Source organism: Perissodus microlepis, chromosome 2 (genome assembly GCF_051167445.1).
Source record: "Perissodus microlepis isolate ML-2025 ecotype Zambia chromosome 2, ASM5116744v1, whole genome shotgun sequence".
NCBI classification, from domain to species: Eukaryota; Metazoa; Chordata; class Actinopteri; order Cichliformes; family Cichlidae; genus Perissodus; species Perissodus microlepis.
This window is the reverse complement of record NC_140462.1, coordinates 5,997,315-6,018,735: the sequence shown is the minus strand read 5'-3', so window position 1 is coordinate 6,018,735 and position 21,421 is coordinate 5,997,315. Positions and strand designations below refer to the sequence as shown.

The following is a 21,421-nucleotide window of genomic DNA, read 5'->3' as shown; positions in this document are numbered from 1 at the left end:
TCAGGTGCTTTATTTTTTAATTTGCTGACTAAAGTTTCAGCTGATTAATACAAAACCTATTCTTATATCATTTATATTATAACAAATATATGGACCTTTGCAATTTAATGCACTCTGTTTTCTGGTCTTACTGACCATTCAGAGAACTCTGATTACAAATCACATTTAAGGGAAATTATACTGTACACAGCCTTCATTCACACCACATTCATTCTAATTCAGAATGATAATCACTGGTTAGCCTAACATCCATGTGGATGGGTTTTATGCATCCATTCCTTTTATCCATCCAGAAAGACACACAGGCACAGGGAGAACATACGAACTCCACGCAGAAAGGCAAAATAGGAGCTTTCTTGTGAGGTGACAAGGCACTGTTGACGAGTATCAATGGCTTTTGCACAGCTGAACTCTCAAATGTGCATTCATCCTTGTTATGATGGCTTTATGCAGCCCAACCAGATGACATTATCCATCTGCTTCTTCTGCTTATGGATGTTCTTGCTTACAGTCTGATTCCATTCTTCACCTTCTTAGTCACCCGAGGAAGATTTTCTCTTTTCCTTTTATGTCGCATTAATGCAACATACAGTTCGTGCCTCCGGCTCAGGATGCAGAGCAGCTCACCCGCTAATCGGAAGGTTGGTGGTTCGATCCCTGGCTGCTCCAGTCTACATGCCAAAGTATCATTGGGCAAGATACTGAACCTCGGGTTGCTCTAGATGCGTTCATAGGAATGTCATTGTTAGATAGACATGTTGCATAAAGTGCTTTGAGTGCTCCAGCAGAAAACCGCTATATTAGAACCAGTTCTTTAACCATCTACTACTCCCACAGGTTTAAATTAAAACATTTTTTAAGATCACAGTTTTCAAAGACACACTACTCTGTCGAAAAGCATTTGTGGCCAAGATCCCTCCTGAAACGCTGAGGTCACGTGGATCCATTCCTCCTGCCATCATTGCCAAATCTGAATCAAACTGGCCTGCTCGAGACTTAACTGATCAAGTGAGCTGCTGTGAACATGCTCTTTGCCATCTAAGAGCACTTCATGGTTGTCAAAAATGGAAACTTAGTTGAGCACTGTGACATAAACCCAATGAAGACAACATTATGGTAAACAAATGCACCATTTTCTCTTTCATTCCTTCTTTTGCATTTCCATTATAACAATAAACACAACAGGAATAAGGTCAATTTCAACACAGGGAGCATCAGAACCTTCATATTTTCACAATTTCCTTCATATTTTTGTGCACCAAATTGTGCCTAGTCTGCATCAGTTTATGGTGCTCTTTCTATCAACCAAAACACAAATAAGAAACAAAGCCACAGGGACAAAACATACTGGAATACACTGCAGGGAAGCTGCAGAGCATTCGGGATCACTTTCAAGTACATCTTCTCACACCATTTACTCTTCTGTCCTCTTTTTGCCTGGTTTCAGGCATGAAATCTCACCTGGAACATTGTGATTTCTTTCTGACATCAGGTTGGTTTTGTACCTTCCATTAAGGAAAGTAAGCTGCTGAATAACGCACGTGTCACCTGTATGCAAATGAATTTATCTAACCTTTTATTTAAATAACTCAGACATACTTCTGCTTATGTTTGAAACGTCCTCTACATTTACAGCATATCACACTTATCTTTGTTTTGAAATGGTTTCTAGAAAACCTAAATATATATATATATATGTATGCATTAGAGATGGCACGATACCACTTTTTTATGTCCGATACCGATATCATAAATTTGGATATCTGCCGATACCGATATGAATCCGATAGTGTTTTTTAATCAACAAAACTGTTGTTTTTTTTAAATATCTTGCTGCATTTTGTATAAGTTCATACTCAAGTTTAAAACAACAACTACACTAAAGCTATTCTGTTATACCTGTATGCAAAAAAAAATATTTCATAGTTCAGCAATACTGATCAATCTAATAAACTTAAACCTACTCCATCCTCCCTATTCTGGTATTTTAAAGAGTACTTAGCGTAAATATTAAGCAACCTAACTAATAGGGTTCCAACTCCCAGCAACAACAAAAATAAAAAAATAGGGAACCACCCCTATCAAGCTTAAACGTGCTGCTGTTGTTTATCCACTGGTTTCCTCTTTCTGGTGCAAAGTGGGCCAAAAACAAACAAGAGAGACGGACTCGCGACAGAAAAGCCGATCAGCTGATCATTAAGCAGTTTCATGATTTAAGTAGCAGCAAGAAGAGGCAGTAGCTCCATATATCGTTTGTTAAGCTTAACGCAGGAATGCTTTACAAACATTCAGAGATGGACTTACACACTTGCTTTACTTCTCTCGGGGATAACTTTGTCGGAGATGAAATGCCGGGTTGCTAGCGAAGCTCCAAATGCTATCCAGACCACCGACAGGTCCCGCATGGCACAGCCGCTCTATCACGTGATGCATACTGCTCCGACGTGCTAACGTTCTGAGGCGAGTTACGGCGTGTTGCAAGTTTTGTGAGGTGCTTTCGTGATATTTAATGGATCGGATTACATTTTTTATTTTTCTCCGATATCCGATCCAGTAATTTAGGTCAGTATCGGACCGATACCGATACGTAATATCGGATCGGTCCATCTCTAGTATGCATATACTGGAAAGGGTGGCACTGCCCATGAAATGCTACCACAAAGAATCATTAATACTACCAACCATTATAGCAGTAACGGCTGGCAGTACAAATGAGCAGTAATTATTATTCGTGTTTTATATCGGTTCTTCCTTATGGAAACGTGCACATACTCTGCATATTCCTCTCTTATTTGATTGGGCAACCACATAAAAATCAACACTCAGCAAAGAAAATAACACTTTTTTTATGTTTGTGTCATATCTTCCAGAGATACAAAAACGTACAAAACATATATTGCAAGCACAGTGCCCTGTGATTGCATAAGACAGAATGCACATGCTCTAAATCAGCGAATTGTCTCATAGATTTACAGTATTGGGTTTGTGCCCTGTGGCTTTTTCCCTGCCAAGACACATGTGACCTGATGAAGCAAAAGCCGGCAAGATCCGTAAAGGGAGAAAGACTATGTGCCTCCGTGTTAACTGTGAACGCCACCAGTCTCACAACCATTTCTCTCTTTGGTCCTCTCTTAGAGCTTCATCATTGTTTATAACAACATGCTGGTCAGTACCAGCCTCTGTTTGAGCTGGAGTCTCATTAGTGAGGGTGTTTTCGTCATCCTGAGTATCAGAATCAGCGTCTTTGGTCTGTGCGTCTCCTGTGACATCACTTGTGCGATTAGCAGGTATTTGAGTGGGAATGTTATGTTCAGGTGGCTTTAGTTGAGTTTGTAGAGTGTCAGTAGAGCTGCTGGAGTCTGACATGTCCTCCTTGGCTGTATCGAAGGACTCCGTGAAAATGCTCTCACTGTACGACTGACTGGCGATGGTATCTGTCTCAGAGCCAGACACATCCACTGAGTCAGGAAGATAGTTATGGTGGGTTTTCCCATTAGCACCTAATCTAAGATTAGCGTCTGTGCATCTGTTGTCTGATTTCACGTGCATCCTATGAGTTCTTGGAGCCAAGTCATCTTCATTCGTGACACTTTCAGGTATAGAATAAAAAGAGGAGCTCGACTTAACCAAATTTTCTGTATATCCCACGTCAGCATCCAAGTTCCTTTCCATATTTTGGACAGCCTCTCTATCTGCATCATCTTTGTTTTCCTGTCCAACAGCAGCGCCTTCCAATCCAGCCAAAACTCTCTTCAGACTCTGGGCTCTGTCTCTGTAAACTTGGCAGAGCTGAGCATCGGGCATGTGGTTGCCATGGATCTCGGCCAGCTTCATGTACACCACATACAGAGCCTCAGGGTTAGCTTGGTCCTCAAGTGCTGCTGCCAGAGCCAGCTGGAAGTAGCCCACTGCATCAAAAGCATCCTGTAGAGCGAGCATGCAGAACAGAGGTCAGAGCTGGTCTTGTCAAAATCAAACACATAATTTCCACATTTGAAGGTTACATCGCCACGAGATGAACCTGAAAGCGATGTAACCGTTTCTCAGCCAATGATTAAAACATGAGCAGGTCATTTTGACATATAGAAAGATAAAGCTTACATTTGCCATCAGCTTTTGACAGTGAAATCGATCATCGCCAACAGAAGAAGTAATTTCTCGAAAGTTATTTTTAATACAGAAAAACAATACGATTTTTAATACTGCCACTAAATCATTGGTTAAAGTGTAAAAGAAATTACAGTGTGAGCATGTGTGTTTCTCTTAACAGAGTAATATTAAATATGCCTGAGTCAGAACGCACTCTTATTACTTTTTTCTTTCTGGGATGATTTTTTCCATTTCTTTCTGAGAACGCTGACTTCAGCGAGATGAGGGAGAAAATGAGGGGCGGTGCGGTCGCTTCCCCACACAGGATCATTTTAGGAATGTGCTCTCTCTATCTTTCCCAATGCAACACTGTAACTGTGCCCCTTGTACCTTGAGTTTGTGTAGAGTGAAGTTTCCCAGCCTGCAGTAGACCTTGGTGTAGTAGCGAGCCTCCATTGGGTGCTGTAGGACAGGCGGACTCAGTGACAGCGACTTCAGGTAGTAGTTTTCTGCCATCTCATACTGCTCCAGACTGTAGTAAATTGTAGCTAATCGATGGTAAGCACTCCTCTCATTCACACTCACTCCTAAAGCAAAAAAAAGTCAGTTTTTTTTATAAAGTATCTTTCCAAGTACAAATACCACACTGTACCTGGATTGAGAGGATTATTACAGACATGAGGCTCAGGCACGGCTCAACTTTGTACCTGTTTTGCTGGCGACCTGGACAGCCAGCGTTGCGTACTGCAGAGCCTCCTCGTGCTCCTTTTCATTCATCAGCAGGTCTGTGAGTTTACTTAACAATCGAAACTCTGAGTGGATGTCATCGATGCTCCTCGCAAACGGCAGACTCCCATCCTGAAAGCAAATATAAGTAATTTTACTGAGAATCCAAACTTTCTACAGTTTGTTATTGAAAAAAAAAAACAAAAAAAGTATCCTTTTACCCTGTAGAACGGCAGTGAAGCCATCCGGTTCCTGTGACCTTTAAAGTAAACATCTCCTGCCTCCTCATAGATGCTCATGGCAAAGTGAGGGTCATTCATCCTTAAGGCTGTCTTTACTGCTGCCTGAAAAACAAACAAGCAAACAAAAAAATACAAAAGGACAAGTAATCAAATGTTATCATTTGATCTTATTTTATACTTCATAAGTAAAAACATTAACTGTTTAGTAAGGGAACTGTTTGCTGCTCAGGAATGTGGAATATCGACATTCCAGGAATACCAGATTTATGAAACAACAAAAGGCACTGAAAGGAAAAAGTTCACTCTACCCATTACAGTACACACACCAACACTCCTCACCTGTAAATACATATCAGCCAACTCATCCTCATAAACGAGATAATAAATGCGTCCGACCTGTAGCCAGGTCTCAGACTCTTCCTCTTTCTTTCCCAGATCGATAGAAATTCTCAAGCTTTGCTTGGTGTAGTCGAGAGATTTACGAGATGACCTGCACAGAATGCACGATTTAAAAAAAAAAAACATAAAATCTAAGACACAAATGTTAGGTTACAGATAGAGACAGAATCATAGAAATGAGATGCAAATCTTCACCTCTCATCGTTGAGTGTGAGGTAGAGGCTACTGAGCTTTTCCAGATACTCCCCCTCCAGTCTCTTATCCTTCAGTTCTCTGGACACTGACACACAGTGCTCATAGTAGACAATGCTCTGACCATAAAGCAGCATGTCAGCATACAGTCGGCTCAGCACCTTGGCCACCACCATCTGACCTATGAAAAATTCAGATCAACATAATCAGCTGATCACACTGGTCATATTTTGATTCCTTTTTTATATTCTATTTATAGTTACGTAATACATGTGGGCTTAAAGGACAGACTACCTGCTTGAATTTTAATACAAAGTCCTCTATTTACATGCAGTTAGTAGTTAGTGTGCACGAATACATGAACCTAAATGCATGCTTGAAGGTGCCATTTTCAGTGGAGGTACATTACAGCAAGTTTCATGAATGAACTTGTACTTACTGTGCAAGTTTTTGGCATGTAGTGCAATTAGTAACCCAATTTCATAGCATGCCCTGATGTCCTGACTCCGCCCCCTGTCTTTGTAGCTACGCCCCAGCCACAGGTAGGTTTGAACGTGCTCCTCATCTGTCGGGCTTTCCCAGAGATCCCAAAAAAGGCACAGGGATCTAAAATAAAGAGAAAATAAGATTATATCAAAACTAAATAATCCTATAGACGCTAGATTTGTTTGATCTGTCAAAACTTAACTGTGGCAGATTTTTCAAAAAATGTCAAAGATCTGACCTGACCAGGAAGCGTTCTGCAATCAAAGACGCCCCCGCGTCCAGCGCCAGACACCCCAGGTTGGCCAGTGCCAGGGCCTGATTCCTTTGGTTTCCATTTTCTCTGGAGATTACCAAGGCAGAGTGGAGGTGCCATCCTGCCTCTGGGATGCGACCCTGACGCCTCAGACACAAAGCCAGCAAGTTATGGATCACACCTCGCTGAGTGGGACTGTCTGTTCCCTGCAGAAAGATGCGAAGGCACGTATTACCCATGACATTCATGTTTGTTTAGACATTATTCACTGCGAGTGCGTCATTCTTCACCAGTTCATCACTGGTCGCTGTACCTGTAGTGATGTGAGCAGTGGTTGTAGAACACTCTGGGCCTTCTCAGCCTGGCCTGTCAACACCAGCAACCACCCAAGCAACACAGATGCCTCAAATCCCTCCTCCTCATTGATGTGGCCTCCTTTCTCCACGGCTCGTTGAGCACAGTGCAGTGCTTTATCAAGAGCGCCGTACTGCTGGTAAACTGAGGCCAAGCCCAAACACAGGTCCCTTTGGATCTTCATGTCATCCCCGCGCTCGGCTATTGCCAGAGTCTGCTGCAGGTAAACTACGATCTGAGCAGGGAGCAGTGAGGTTCCTTCCTTCCAGCAGGGGTTCAAACGAACAGAGTTCCTGATAAATAACTCAATCCTCTGAAAGACATTGTGGAGAGAGTGGTCCTGTCTCGAATCCAGGCTCAGCGAGGCAAGTGCTAAGTAAGGCATGTATTTGCAGTGATAGAGCCAGCTGAGGAGCCAGTTGAGATCCAAAGGAGCTATCGGTTGCCCGTCGGCGGCAGACAGAGTCAGCGAAAGAAACTGGAGCCGCTCGACAAAAGGAAGAGCGTCATCGCTCTTCTTGAGTAGCAGGAAGAGGGTGGACATGAGGTAGCAGATACGAGCCTCCAGGTGCTTGTCCACCATCACCACCGATCTCCTCAGGAGCACCTTGAGCAGTTCGACTTCATCGGTCGATGTGAAGGAACGAGAGGGGAGGCATAGGAGCAGGGCGCTGGCCTTCTCCAGAGTCTGGGGCAGCTTGTCAGTCATGCGTTGCTTCAGGTAAATAGCAGTGAGGTTTGTGAAGAGGGCAACGAGGAGCTGAACATCAGAGAAGCTGTCGACACTGACGCTCAGAGCTTCCTCGTAGTATACACGTGCCTAGGGAGAAAAGATTGTAGACTGATGTAGATCGAAAACAAATATGTTCCACCAAGTAAAACTGCAGCAAAAATTTGGTGTTTCAAACCTATTTTCATTTAAAAGGTGCGACAAATAATTTGTGCACTTCATTTTATCTCTCGCCACACTGCAAAAAGCATCATCATTATTATTATTACAATATTATGTAAATGGTAATGTGCGGTGTGGTGTCTTGTTACAGGCTTGCCTTGAAATCTCTGTTTAGAAAACACTAAAGTATGTAATCATACAGCCTACAAAGCACACTTATGGTAAATACAAATGAAGAAAAAAAAAACATGCCTGTGAGAACTTTAGCTTCCTGGCACATAGTCTCCCCAGGAGAAAGCATGCCCGCCGATGCGCCCAGTGCATTCCCATTCTCTTGGCACACTCTCTGACACTCTCAAGGTGACCTGACAGCTCATCCTCAGTCTTGCCACTGAAGGTCACCCACAGGAAGGAATACTGCAGGTCATACAGGGGCAAGAAAGCATCCTGGGGGTAAAAAACAACAAACAAAGGATTTTAGAGTAATTTTAGGCATTAACCGAGTTAACGGGAGGGCAAATGTCCTAATGAAAGTCAGACACAGGAAGCTCAACATGGATAAGAAAGAAAGACTTGGGTAATGTAATAAATGAGGCAGACCTGGAAGTGTTCCTGGTTCAGTAGAGTCAGTGTAGGGTCACTGCTCTCTGACTCCTCCCCATCCCAGCTGTTCTCTTCCAAGAAGAGAGGAGGATCTTCCTGGAACTCGTCCAGTTCTCTGAATGTGTCATCCAGGGTGAAGGATAGGCGCTCTCCCTCTCGTGGCAGAGGGTTGAGAGAGTGACAGAGGGACAGATGAGGAGAGGAGCGAGAGAGCGATTGGCGAGGGGACGACTGGTGGGTGGGTGTGACTCCACTTCTCTCTGACATGATGCTTTGACGAGTGCTCGTAAGGCCTTTAAGATCTGTAAAGATGACAGGTATAATTATAAATCCTTTCTCAAGCTGCTCAAAGGCATCAGCATCGTAAACGTCAGGTTTCTTCTTAAAAAGTCATTACCATGTTTTGGCCGACTCCTAATGTACATGAAGTCGGATTCATCCAGCCTATCTGGAAACACACAAGGTAAATCAATTCAGCATTGATTTTCCAGCTGGAAGCACAGATGGAAACTATCTTTCCCAGAATAAATTACAAATACGGCCGCTATTTAGGAAACAAACATGACTTGTATTTCAGTTATGCCTCGATGACACGATCCCTCCCTTTTCCCCTAGCTAATTAAAAGTGCAACATTTCTCAGCGAGCCCAGTCATTCCTTTACCTAGCCTGTAAACGGAGCTGATGTCAGTCGAGAAAAGCCTTTCCAGCAGGCCGCTGTCGCTCAGCTCAGAACTGCAAGGGTTAACCTGAGCCAGGCTGGCTTTCTCCTCCTCGGTTAGAAAGACCAATTGTCCATCTCTGTGTAACAGAAACAAAGGCAGCATTATGATTATCCAGGCCTCATCACCTGATCCGCCCTGTCCAGACTGCGGGTCCTCGAAATAGGATTTCATAAAAGATTAGCAGAAGACTGTAAACAAGACATAAGGAACGTAGATGGTATCACGATAAAGTGATTTTAAGGTGAAGCGTCACATGTTACAATGAGACCAGCTAGTTTAAGCCACTGCCTGGATTTACAAAACAAAAAGACTTTCTTACAAGGGTGCAGTATTGAGAGGCTTGACGTGAGCTATTTGAACAAAGCCGCGGCATCCAGTTGAAGTGTGTCGTCCTATGAAAACACCCAGGCTTCGGAGCAGCAGACCCTGGATCTCCACAACGTCGCCTTGGCTGAGCGGGAGCTCATCTGGTCCCACTGGGCTGTAGTCAGCTACTGCCACACAGGAGCCAGTCACTGAGGCATTTAATGAGATGAAGGGCAAAAGAAACAACAGTTTTAAGCACACTGATTAGGAATTTAAGGGTATATCAGTTAGTTACGCAGTTACATTTCAACAGGCACTGTGGTTACAGTATGCTGCATGTGATAGCAAAGCTTTACCGATAGGATGCTCAAATGGTTCCCTTTCTGTTTGTGAGCATCCAGCATAGACTGGGTACTTCTTCAGGAACCACCTGACCAAACAGGAAGTATAATTTAACAAATACCGTACTCCACATAGGTAAAGTGGTCAATTTGAGGAACAGATAGCAACTTACTGATAGAACGGGTAGGGCAGGGGCTGCATGGCGGTGACTGGCACCATGCCGTGGTTTCCTGTGGTGAGCAAGGTGCCCTCCCACATGTCGTCCTGCCCCGTGTCCCTCACCACCAAGAGGTCATTCTTTTGGAACGACAGCTGCTCCTCATCCTCGTCATTGTCGGCTCTGGTGAACAGCGCCTTAGCAAAGCAGGATCCTAGAAGGAGACTGATTTTTAGTAGAGAGAATCAGCTTCGCTATTCCCCCGCCCGAAACACAAAGAAACACAAAACCCGTCTTTAGTCATTGCTTATGATGCTGGTAAAAGTTACTGCACTTAAGTTCAAAATCAGCAAAATTGCCAGAGTTGCCGCGCCCTCATTCAGTCACTGGGAAAAGATGGATGTTTTATAACCTGGCCCATTAAGTTAATGTAATTTTCACCACTATTTGCCAGCACTGCAGTCCTATTATACATTCCCATGATGCATTTTGCCTGAAGGATATGTTCAAGAGAAAGAAGGGATGTCTGTGCTACCCCGGCAGGAGGGAATCGATTCACATTCATGGAGGAGAACAGCGCAGTAAGTTGTACTTCAGGTCTAATGCATTCAAACAGCAGATCAAATTTGGGATTTTGGCTTAACAGTAACTCTATAAACCTGATATGAATAAAAGTGTGATTATAATGTTGACTTGATTAAAAGTGTATCGTAGTTTCTAAATTAGTTTCCGCACAGCACAAAAGTGCTTCCACTACATGTGAGGCAGGTCTGTTCTACAATTTTACTTAAGCTATGTGAGGCAATCTGTTCATTAAGTCTTAATTGGGGTCACAAAGAAATGGATTAAAAATAATGGGATCAAATCACAGTGAACTCAGTTAACATCCTATAATTAACTACTTAAGTTCAAGATTACTCTGACAATGACTCATTTGACTTTATCTTTCTTTCGGACAATCTTGACAAGACACAAATGAACAACTACAGGCCGATCTCAAATCTCCCATTTTTAAGTAAGATCATTGAAAAAGCAGTTTCTCAACAGCTCAATTACTTCTTAAAACAGAATAACTGCTATGATGCCTTCCAGTCAGGTTTTAGACAGAACCACAGCACTGAAACTGCTCTGACCAAAGTGTTCAATGACATATGTCTGAACACAGACAGTGGAAAAATGTCAGTCTTAGTTTTGCTGGATCTCAGTGCAGCATTTGATACAGTTGACCACAACATATTACTCAAACGACTGGAGAACTGGGCAGGTCTTTCAGGAACTGTACTAAACTGGTTCAAAACATACTTAGAAAACAGGAAATACTTTGTATCAATAGGTAACTTCACATCTGAGCAGACAAGTATCACATGTGGAGTTCCCCAAGGTTCCATCTTGGGACCCCCTCTGTTTAACATTTACATGCTCCCACTGGCACAGATTATAAAGAACAACAAAATAAACTATCATAGCTATGCAGATGACACACAAATATATATCACAATGTCACCAGGAGACCGAGGCCCTGTACAGGCTCTTGGTAAATGCATTGAGGAAATTAATGACTGGTTGTGCCACAATTTTCTCCAGCTAAACAAAAACAAAACTGAAGTAATAGTCTTTGGCGCCAAAGAAAAACGATTACAGGTCACCAGAGAACTTCAATCTATACATCTAAAAACCACAAACCAGGCGAGAAATTTGGGTGTAGTGATGGATGCAGACCTAAACTTAGAAAAACACATTAAGACAATAACAAAATCAGCTTACTATCACCTCAAGAATATATCAAGGATAAAAGATCTGATGTCTCAACAGGACCTGGAAAAACTAGTCCATGCATTCATCTTTAGCAGGCTTGATTACTGTAACAGCATCTTTACAGGTCTACCTAAAAAATCAGTCAGACAACTACAGCTCATTCAGAACTCTGCTGCTCGAGTCCTCACTAAGACCAAAAAAGTGGACCACATCAGTCCAGCTCTGAGGTCTTTACACTGGCTGCCTGTCCGTGGGAGGATAGACTTTAAAGTTCTGATGCTGGTCTATAAAGCTCTGAATGGTTTAGGACCAAAATACATCAGTGACCTCCTGACCCAGTATGAACCTTCCAGATCCCTCAGGTCATCTGGATCCGGTCTTTTATCAGTTCCCAGAGTCAGAACCAGACACGGAGAAGCTGCATTCAGCTTTTATGCTCCAAATATCTGGAACAAACTCCCAGAAAGCCTCAGATCAGCTGAAACACTCAGTTTATTTAAATCCAGGTTGAAGACTCACCTGTTCTCAGCTGCATTTGAATAAAGCACCAAATCCACACTTAAGCTTAAATTTCAAAACTAACATTTTAACTACTGATTTTATCTATTGTTCTGATTTTATCTGTTTTGATTTTATATACTGTTTTGTTTGTTTGTTTGTTAATTAGTTAGTTTGTTTGTCTGCTTGTTTTAATCAATTTTAAATCATGCTTTTTATTTGTTTTTATTTCTAATGTCTCTGTAAAGCACTTTGAATCACCTTGTTGTTGAATTGTGCTATACGAATAAACTTGCCTTGCCTTGCCTTTTTTAAATCTTATTATGAATCAATAGATTAACATTTTGAAATACAGGCAGAAGCTTTAGAGTCTAAAGTATAGACTTTGGATCACTGATTTACTGACAGGATCTCATTTCTATTTACAGATGCTTAACCTTTTCCCTCCACCTGTTATCCCTGTGCAATGCCAGGCCTGATAAAACAAACCCTTACATTTCAGTGACATGAATCACTGCGCTTACAACACTACTGACCTTCCTGGAGTAAAAGTCCAAGGTACAGTGTGGCCAGATGTTCCTCATCCACCGTCACACTGATCTGCAAGTCACTGAGCAGCTCTGGGTCCAGCCAGAATGACGGATCGCAGAGGAAGTTTTCCAAGCAACGAGCCACATACCCTGGGCAAGAGCACATGCAGCACCAGATGAAATACTACTGCTTATACTCAAGCCAACCAGAAGTATTACTGTGATGATGGCACAACAAAGACGAAAAAGAGAGAATACAGACATTGAAATGTCATCCAGAAGGATGCTTATTAGTCCTACCTAGTGCAAGGTATGTTGAAAACTTCCAGATTTCCTCTACAGTTTTGAATGTGAGTACAAAGCTATCCTTCTCAGCGTGGACAGAGACCAGACGTGCAGACAAGTCCTGCAGAAACAAAGTCTCACGTTACAGTAAAAAATCATTAAGCCATCTCTATAAAGTGCACATTACATGTACAGTATATAATACTGCGTAATATGAACTCATTATATGGTAAAAACATACTACTTTTTCATTATTATATCAGAAAGTTTAGAAGTGTAGGAAAGCTTATGTGTTGTCTTCATCATAGGGACTCACTTTGAAGAGCTGTATGACGTCCTGGCTGTTGCTCTCCACCACTCGGAGTCGTGTGCGTAGCGCCTCCTGGAGGGTCCGGTCAGAATCTGCACTGGAACGCCGTCGTCCGGTGAACAGCAGCACGATTTCTAGCAAGAGGACAAAATGCGCTCTGGGGTTATCAACACTTTTAATTTTAACAGTTTAAATTGGTTATTGCAGTGAAATAATGAGGAATATAAAGAATTAGCCTTTTCTACTTCACTTATATTGTACTCAAAGCGCTTTATATAACATGTTTCCTTCACCCATTCACGCACATTCGCATTCTGATGAATGCACTGAAACACTTAAGGTTCAGTATCTTGCCCCAAAATACTTTACAGCACAGATTGGAGCAGCCAGGAATCAAACCACCAACCTTCCAGTTAGTACATCACCCACTCTACCTGAGCTACAGCTAACCAGGAATAAATATGGAGGGCATTTTAAATCCTTTTGTTCCACTATTCAGAGTATCTCCAAAAAAGTAAAACATAAAACCGAATCTTGTAAAATATTTTACAAGATTTTGTAAAATATTTTCTCTGAGAGCTTATATTTCAGGAAGATGCTTTGTGAGCACAATGTGATTCCTCAGAGGAATAACAAAGCTATTAGGCCTTTTACTGGACACTCAGTGTGGCCATTTAAATCCATTTGAGAGGAAGAACCTGAGGGCAAATGATGGATGAAGTTAAAATGCTGAGTGAGTAAAACATTAGCAGACGGGGAATGTTGTTCATCAGTATGCATAAATATAATATGCATGGGAAACGGTCCTGTGTATGAAATTAGTTTAGCAAAGCTTATACGAAAGCAAGTTTTCCAGTAATAAGGCAACACAATCCAGGCAAATAATTCGAGTAAAAGCGCCACAAAGTGTACCTGAAGAGAATTTGTCTCCCAGTGACACAGTACTTCCTCTAAGGAAGGCCTCCTTCCTCTTCTTCCAGTAACTGTCAGGCTCCACCGTACCTTCACCTGATATTACTATTGCAACATCCTCCTCTTCACCCGCACCTGAAAGAGGAAACAAAGTCATGAAACAGTTCCTGAATCTAGTTTAGATCTTAAATTTTAAACAAGAAGAAAATGAGGAGAGGAAACTCAGCGTACTTTTGGTTAAGGCAGTGTTTCCTAAACAGCATTTCACATTTGAGGTGTAATCGAGACGTGGATGTTGTATGTGGAAACTATTTTATCAAAACAGACAACACAAGGGCTTTAAGAGTAGATTGCTACTGCAATGCATGTTCCAGACTGGCATGGAGATTAAACTGGGAATGTTACCAGATGACACAAGACAGCAATCGCTCTTTGCTATTTACAAAAACAACACGCTGCAGTCTGTATTTGAACAGGATGAACTCGTGAATTTAAAAGTAGTTTCTAGACTTTCTTCCTGATATATCCACTAAAATCCACAGTAGTCCGTCAACTGACACCACCCATCCTATCTTCCAAAACCGGATGTTGTAAGAAGTGTTTGTTTGTCAAGTTTTTCATTTTATGCTCAGTTTAAACTCATTTGCTACATACTTTAGTAGATTACAGCTTTAGACATATCACCAATTACTCTAGCACTTTTTCTGTGCCAGCCATTTAAGTAAACAGGATCTTAATCATTTCTAAACCTGCAGCAAGCTGAATGCACAGGCTTTTTTTTTGTCAGGAAAGTTGATACGGGCTGTCCCTGGTTTGTTCCATTGTGCAGGGAGGATATCCCAAACACTTCCTCTGCTTGAACACGGCGCAAGCAGCACCGCTCCTTCTCACATGAATGCTGATGACTTATTTGTACTCTAAACTAATCGGGCACTTAATAATATTATGATTTCAGACTGATCCCAAACATCCGGCTGTTTGGTGCAACATAGCTAACACACCTTGAGTCATGATGTCATTTCCTGGGAAGTGTTCATTAGCTCCACCGAGAGTATATGGCGGTTCCCTCCATAGAGCATCCAGTTCGGCAGGAGAGATGTCTGGAAAAAGAAAAGCAATGACAATACTGAAAAAAATTGAATTGTGTCTATGATCCTAAGCAATAGAGTGTTAAATATCACACCAGTAATAGTCTAAAAATTTGGGGATACATGCATAATGTACTTTCTTTGATCCAGCACTCCTGCATCTACTGGTTAATACAAAGCTACAGCCAGCAGTCACTTAGCAATTAGCTAACCTATCTTTAAAAAAAATAAATAAATCAAACAAATGTTGCTTATCAGTACCCCAAATCTCATTACTGTCCTCATTAATCACCTTTTTGAATACTTATAAGGTAGACCATTTCCTCGCAGGTGTTAAAAAGTAACCAGCAAAGAATCCAGGAAGTTATTTCATTCATATCAAGGTTCATTAAGGAGGGTTTGCAAACTCAACAAAACAAAAAGATATGAGTTGAGTTTAATATTTGCTTTCAGTCCTTTAATATATTTTTAGTCTTTAAGTCAAGATCCTCCTGGGTGTAGCTTTACCTTACAGATGGGAGAGAAGGATCTTCTGGTTTTTTTAAACAAATATGTTTCTGGGTGGGGAGAGTGCTGACATCACTTAGGGAGACGGAGGCAAACTTGAGCTTTTTCGTTAGTTTGAGGAGTTGTTAAGGGTATACACAGACGTTAAACACACACAGGCCGAGCACGGACACACAACTGCACTGACATCATTAAGACCTCCAGGCTTACTCATACACACACTCAGCTGCTCTGCCCCTGACTCCTCAGAGCACACATTTATGTCACCGTGGTCACAACATCAGACGTAATTTAAATTTTAAAAAGGAAAAAAAACTGTAAAAATTCAGATTAGAATTCCACTTTTTACATGTGTTGTCAGTGCAGAACCACAAAAGAACATCATTATCTTGATGCAAAGCATTCACAAAACAATGGGAGCACACAATTTAGTAACACAGTATGCAACATGACATTATGCCTAAGAGGACAAAAGCCTATTCTTTCCATTCTACAACACGGAGGACAGTTAGCACCACTGGGACTGCTTGAGTCAACACAAGCAAAGTCATGCAGTCACAGTGCAGAAACACACCATGCCTCCCCCCTTTTTATTATTTTTATTTTTTTTTACCTTCTTGGCTAAGTGTATTACCCATGTTGTATACTGATTACTGCTCCTGCCTATATGACTGTAGCAGTTGCTCATGGCAGCAGAGCACAGAGAACGGAGTGGGACCGACCTGTGAATGAGGAGAGGCACAGTTTGATGAGCGGTCCGCAACAGGAGGAGCTGAGGAGAGGTCTGCAGCAACAAGACGCCATCTGGCCCAGGAGTCGGCAGCTCCCAGAGATCAATGCCATCCCATCAGTTCCTCTCAGTCTCTTTAACAACAACAACTCCCTCTCTTCCTCTCTACTGGACAATTCCCGGCTCCCTTCCTATTTCTGTACTCTCCTTCCTGCCCTGCTCAGTCTGTCTTCCCACCAGTTAGGATCTGTCTCTAATGTCCCCCCCAGTATTAATTTCTTCTTCTTCTCTATCTGTCTGCTTCTCTTTCTAATATTTCTGTGTCTTGCTGTCTCCATCTTCCCCCTCCCACCAGTCTTGCTCTCTCTCTCTTCAGTAACTGCCCAGCCAGTCAGTGAATGCACAAAGCACTCTCTGCGATTGGTATGAGTGTGTAGGGGGGTGGGGGGGCAGGCCTCAGTGATAGCGTTCTTATGTGTTGTGTGTGTCAGTGAAAATATGCACAGAATGTGTGTCACATAGACAATGTGTGTGTGTGTTTGTTGCTGGGATAACGTATTGCTGATACACAGTAAGGTGATTCCATAGAGGGACAGGCTGCAAGGTCAGCGCTAAGTGGGGATAAGAGTTTCCTGGTGACACAGGTTGAGGATCAGTTCATCTCCAACACAGAGTTTAACCCAACTCAGCTTTCTACCATCAGATGGCAAAGTGACATAACAAGAGCACCGCAGAAAAGCCTCTTTCTACAGTGTGAGGTCACTGAGAAAAAAAAAGCTGAATGCTGAAAATAGAGATGGCGTGGTGAGAAGATCGTGATAGATGCCATTGTTCTCACTTATGAGACACCCCTGATAATTAAGCGCATCAAAGGGAGGGGAAAATTAGAATAATTGACCTTACGCGACCCATTACCATCAGAGAGGGACACGGTAAATAATACAACAATGGCTCCATTGAGAATGTGAAATTCTCTCCATTCTTAAAACATATATAAAAAAAACAGTTACCCATATTATGATTTCTCTTCAACATGCAGAGTATAGACAGAAGTAGTTATAATTGACAGTGTTTATGTCAATTATAACTGCTAAACATAAAAGCTAAATGGTAACTAATCACTTTCCTATATTTAATCTCTCTCTCTCTCTCATTCATTTTCTTAACCACTTATCCAATTCAGGGGCAGACACGGCTGGGGCCTATGTTGGCAGTCCATCACAGGGCTAATACAAAGAAACAGACAACTATTGACAGTCCCATTCACAACCAATTTAGAATCACCAGTTCACCTAAATATGCACGTCTCTGGACTGTGGTAGGAGGCCAGTGTGCTCAGAGTCGAGCCCAGCTGATATAATATGTTTAAGATCAATAATGATAAGATCGAATCCTGATATATATCAGGGTTTTTTGGGGTTTGTTTTTGCTCTTTCAGACACTGAAGCATACATTTCCCTAACATTTGTTACCTGTAGTTACCCACTTACGTTCTGCACGACTCTACTCAGATCAGCTGTTATTGGTTTTTTGTGGCGTTCCAAATGTGTGTTCCCAAAAGGAAACTTGCAGAGTGCCTTCTGGTAGAAAAACTATGCAACGTGAACACTCTTAAAATTGTTGATTATTATAAAATATTATTTATAAGCTGTTATAAATGCCGGTATTGTTAGATAGCCAATACCAGCTGATAATATTTGCCCGTCAATAAATTGGTCAAGCTCTACAGAACGAATCACACAGGGACATGGAGAAGATGCAGATTCCACACAGATCAACCACAGCTGACCAGATCGACTGGTCAGCTGTGGTTGATCTGTGGTTGATCACTGTGTGTTATCAGATAGGAGGTAGAGAAGTCTTTACAGGGACTTTACATTAATTTAAAAATGACTGAAACTGAACTACTACAGTAGGTTTTACAGCAAAATCAATGTGCACATATCTATACTTATCTATTCTGATACTTTAATCGGAAAGTGAATAAAACTACCAAAAAGTGTTGAATTGATGACATTAACATCACATGCCGTAAAAATAAGCTTATATAGAGATTAAACCTGAGTAGATTGGAAGTATACATCAATTAATAAATGTTCTAAAACTATAACAATCCTTGGCTTTGATAGTCAGATTTATGGTTCCTGTGTGAGACAAGTTTGATTTACCGCTGACAAAATATAAAGCATCTTTCAGAATTTTCTACCTTTCAAGTGTCAAATGCCAGCTTTCCATCACTTTGTCAATACTGTCTAACACCAGACACAGCAAATTGCAGATTACCCTGTTAACCGAGATGGAGGAGCCAATTGATGTAATGAGGTGATAGAAACAGCTGATGCCTTACACGCCTCCTGTCAGCTGCAATCACTGATGTTGGAAAACAATTGCTTCCGCAAAATTAGGCGATGCAGAGGCCTGATATTCTTGTCTGTAACTGGTCTCCTCTTCTTCATGACTGAATCTTCGCATGTGTGCCTGGTGAGGCAGAAAGCTGTAAACAAGCAGGAGCCATGGCGGGGAATATCCTGACGCTCTCTGTACAGCCCTGCTTGTTTGCCATTGTTCAACAAATATCCAATCTAATAAACTCAGACTGGTCTCCAAGCTCATATGTGCAGTCACATGCACAGGCCTTTGTTAGCATCAAAAGCTAACAGCAGCTGTCTCCATAACACCCATAGATACTATCAATAAAAAAAGGTAAATTGATTATACAAGTCACATATATCCTCTTTACCAAACACCTTTAGATAAAACTATTGTTTCCTCTAAGCGGCAGTGTTCAAAACCCTTCCTCTTCTGAGTGAGGCTGTCACACCACTTCACTAAAGTCTCTTATAAACAATGCACGATTGCTGACTTGTTAAACCTCAGACACATCATGCATTGCTTGTAATGACAGGGGCTGTTGTAACTAATGACCACATACCTTAAACAACCTCCCAGTCTCCACACAGTCTGAAGCCACAGCCACAGCCTGGTACACTATTGTGACACTCTGTGGGCCATGACAATAACATCTAGCATAATGAGAGACATATGGTGTGATCAGCTGTGTGTGTGGCTGCGTCCAACTGCATGACTATGCAGGAGATGTTTGAGGTGAGGTGTCTCTGGGTGTACAACGTAGGCTGGTAGACGGCAAACATGTGGGAGAGAAGTTAGCAGAGAGAAATGTGAGACAGGGGCTATGAGCTCTAAGTTTAGACTATAACCCCCTGTTAACTCACTCACATGCCTGTGTGTCTGGGACGGAGAGAGCTCCCTGCAGGGAGATTCCCACAGTTACACAGAGACATTTGGATCCCTTAAACACACACTGTGGTCGATCACTGCAAAATGTGGTGGATAATTTCCACAGTTCATTACAGTCTGATTCTAAGAAGCCTTTGGATTGCGGCTTACTTGAGTTTTCTGACCTTTTGGGAGAATCTGTAACTATTTACTGTCAAACGATTAGTGAAACCGAGGAACTGAAATCACTACTTGGCAGCCACTGCTCATTCAAACGTTCAGAAAACTGTTTACCGTTTTCACTAGAGACTGACAACAGCCTCATGGTACAAAGTACAGCAGCGACTGCCCAACGGAATAAAGTTTATGACACCACGAAACTTAAAGATCAGCTAAAAGCACATTCTTACCTCTCTGTTGGTGCCAGCTCTGTCTTTTCAGTTCATTCCTGGTGTGCGTGGCAGAACGTATCTAATGAATGTACCGTGAGCGGTAACCGGTGAGCTGCGCGTCATGACAGCGGCTCAGTGTGCTGTCAATCTCCGCGGGTGAAAGCAAAGGAAACAGCGAAAAAGTGTGGAAGTGAGTGAGAATGTGGGTTTGTGTGCGTGCCTGTCGCTTCAAAGGCGATCCGAAACAGCGTGCCACTGACCGAGGAAGTTTTTTCCCCTGTAACTCCTCCTACATTTACTTTGGGGCAGTCGTAGGGCCTCCTTTTCTCTCTCTCTCTCTCCCTGTTTCTTCCCCTCACTCACCCTCATGCATAAAAAACTTCCTCTTTCTGTCAGAATCTGGAAACAGGATCCCACAGAGGACTAAACCGAAAAGAGGTCAGGTTATAAATATATCCTCAATCTATCTTCTCAAAACTATTCAAACCTGTTGCACGATTACAACATTCTTCGTAGTTAGAGTACCAGATGCACAATAATAAATACTTTCTCTCTTCCCATTCTACAACACCAGTCTCACCAGCTTGTCTTGATGCACCACTAATGATGTCAGACGTTTAGATGACTGAGTAATCACCTGCTTTGTTTTGGGTTTGTTTGTTTTTTCTCTCTTTGCATTGTTCAGCACATACCTGACAAATCACTCATCTTCATTAAACTCCTGTTTTTTTCACAGGCCTGCTCAACAAGTCCACTGAATGTGCGAAATGTCCAGAGTGATGCCTGGAAGTGTGAAATATTTATCCTGGCATGCTGCATGACACTACAAAAACAAAACAAAACAAAAAGGCACAGCAGTGACCTCTTGTCATTCACTGGGCTATGTATCTCTGTTATGCATATCTGTGTGTGCAGTGATAATAAACCCCAAGGCGGCAGTGCTTTGGTCTGCCATGTTTTGTTTTTTTTTCTGTTTCTTTTGCGTGCTTAGTTAAATATAAACTCTGGAACTGATTATGTAGCCCCAAGTACACCACCACTAAGTCACCCTGAACACACAACATCGTCCCTGTGGTGCTCATGTGATCGTGCAACTGGCTATGCAAGGCTGGAGGACACAGACCATTTATTTTGCTCTGCTTCCAATAGTCTGAGAGTGTTGGAGGGGAGGGGGGTGAAAGCATTAAATATCAGCAAATTACAAATAGCCAGGAATAAGTAGAAACAAGCAAGCACAGCATTGCAGGATGAATGGTAAAACACGGAGTGGGTATGTGCACTTTCCCCTTGCCATGTGAGTGGACAAAGGGCAAGGATTGTGAGATTTAGTGAAGAATGCAGCACACTGCTGATCAGTGCTACTGATAGTGGACACATGGCCACGGTGCGAATGACAAACAAAAGACACATTAC

General features: G+C 42.1%; 1 protein-coding gene and 1 long non-coding RNA gene across 4 annotated transcripts; one reads left to right on the top strand and one right to left on the bottom strand.

Moving 5' to 3' along the window:
- Positions 1-2,830: 2,830 nt before the first annotated feature.
- sh3tc2 (SH3 domain and tetratricopeptide repeats 2) lies at positions 2,831-20,275 on the bottom strand. Of its 3 annotated transcripts, XM_084941943.1 has the most exons (23): positions 20,027-20,275; positions 16,263-16,371; positions 15,056-15,154; positions 14,055-14,189; positions 13,149-13,276; positions 12,848-12,953; positions 12,554-12,697; positions 9,780-9,978; positions 9,622-9,695; positions 9,279-9,474; positions 8,899-9,035; positions 8,634-8,684; positions 8,234-8,538; positions 7,886-8,080; positions 6,701-7,561; positions 6,373-6,593; positions 6,088-6,254; positions 5,652-5,829; positions 5,397-5,547; positions 5,037-5,159; positions 4,797-4,947; positions 4,480-4,676; positions 2,831-3,924 (listed from the first exon to the last, which is right to left on the bottom strand). In XM_084941943.1, the coding sequence occupies exons 2-23, from the start codon at positions 16,285-16,287 to the stop codon at positions 3,103-3,105; spliced, it is 4,665 nt and encodes a 1,554-aa protein (XP_084798069.1). In that variant the 5' UTR covers positions 16,288-16,371; positions 20,027-20,275; the 3' UTR covers positions 2,831-3,102. The 3 variants fall into 3 exon arrangements, with proteins under 3 accessions (XP_084798069.1, XP_084798061.1, XP_084798078.1); XM_084941935.1 differs by lacking the exon at positions 16,263-16,371 and having other exon boundaries at positions 16,372-20,275; XM_084941952.1 differs by lacking the exon at positions 16,263-16,371.
- Positions 20,276-20,341: 66 nt separating this feature from the next.
- LOC146392118 (uncharacterized) lies at positions 20,342-20,908 on the top strand. The gene is made up of 3 exons (XR_014801524.1): positions 20,342-20,446; positions 20,583-20,659; positions 20,745-20,908. It is a non-coding gene; the product is annotated as an uncharacterized LOC146392118 (long non-coding RNA).
- Positions 20,909-21,421: the final 513 nt, after the last annotated feature.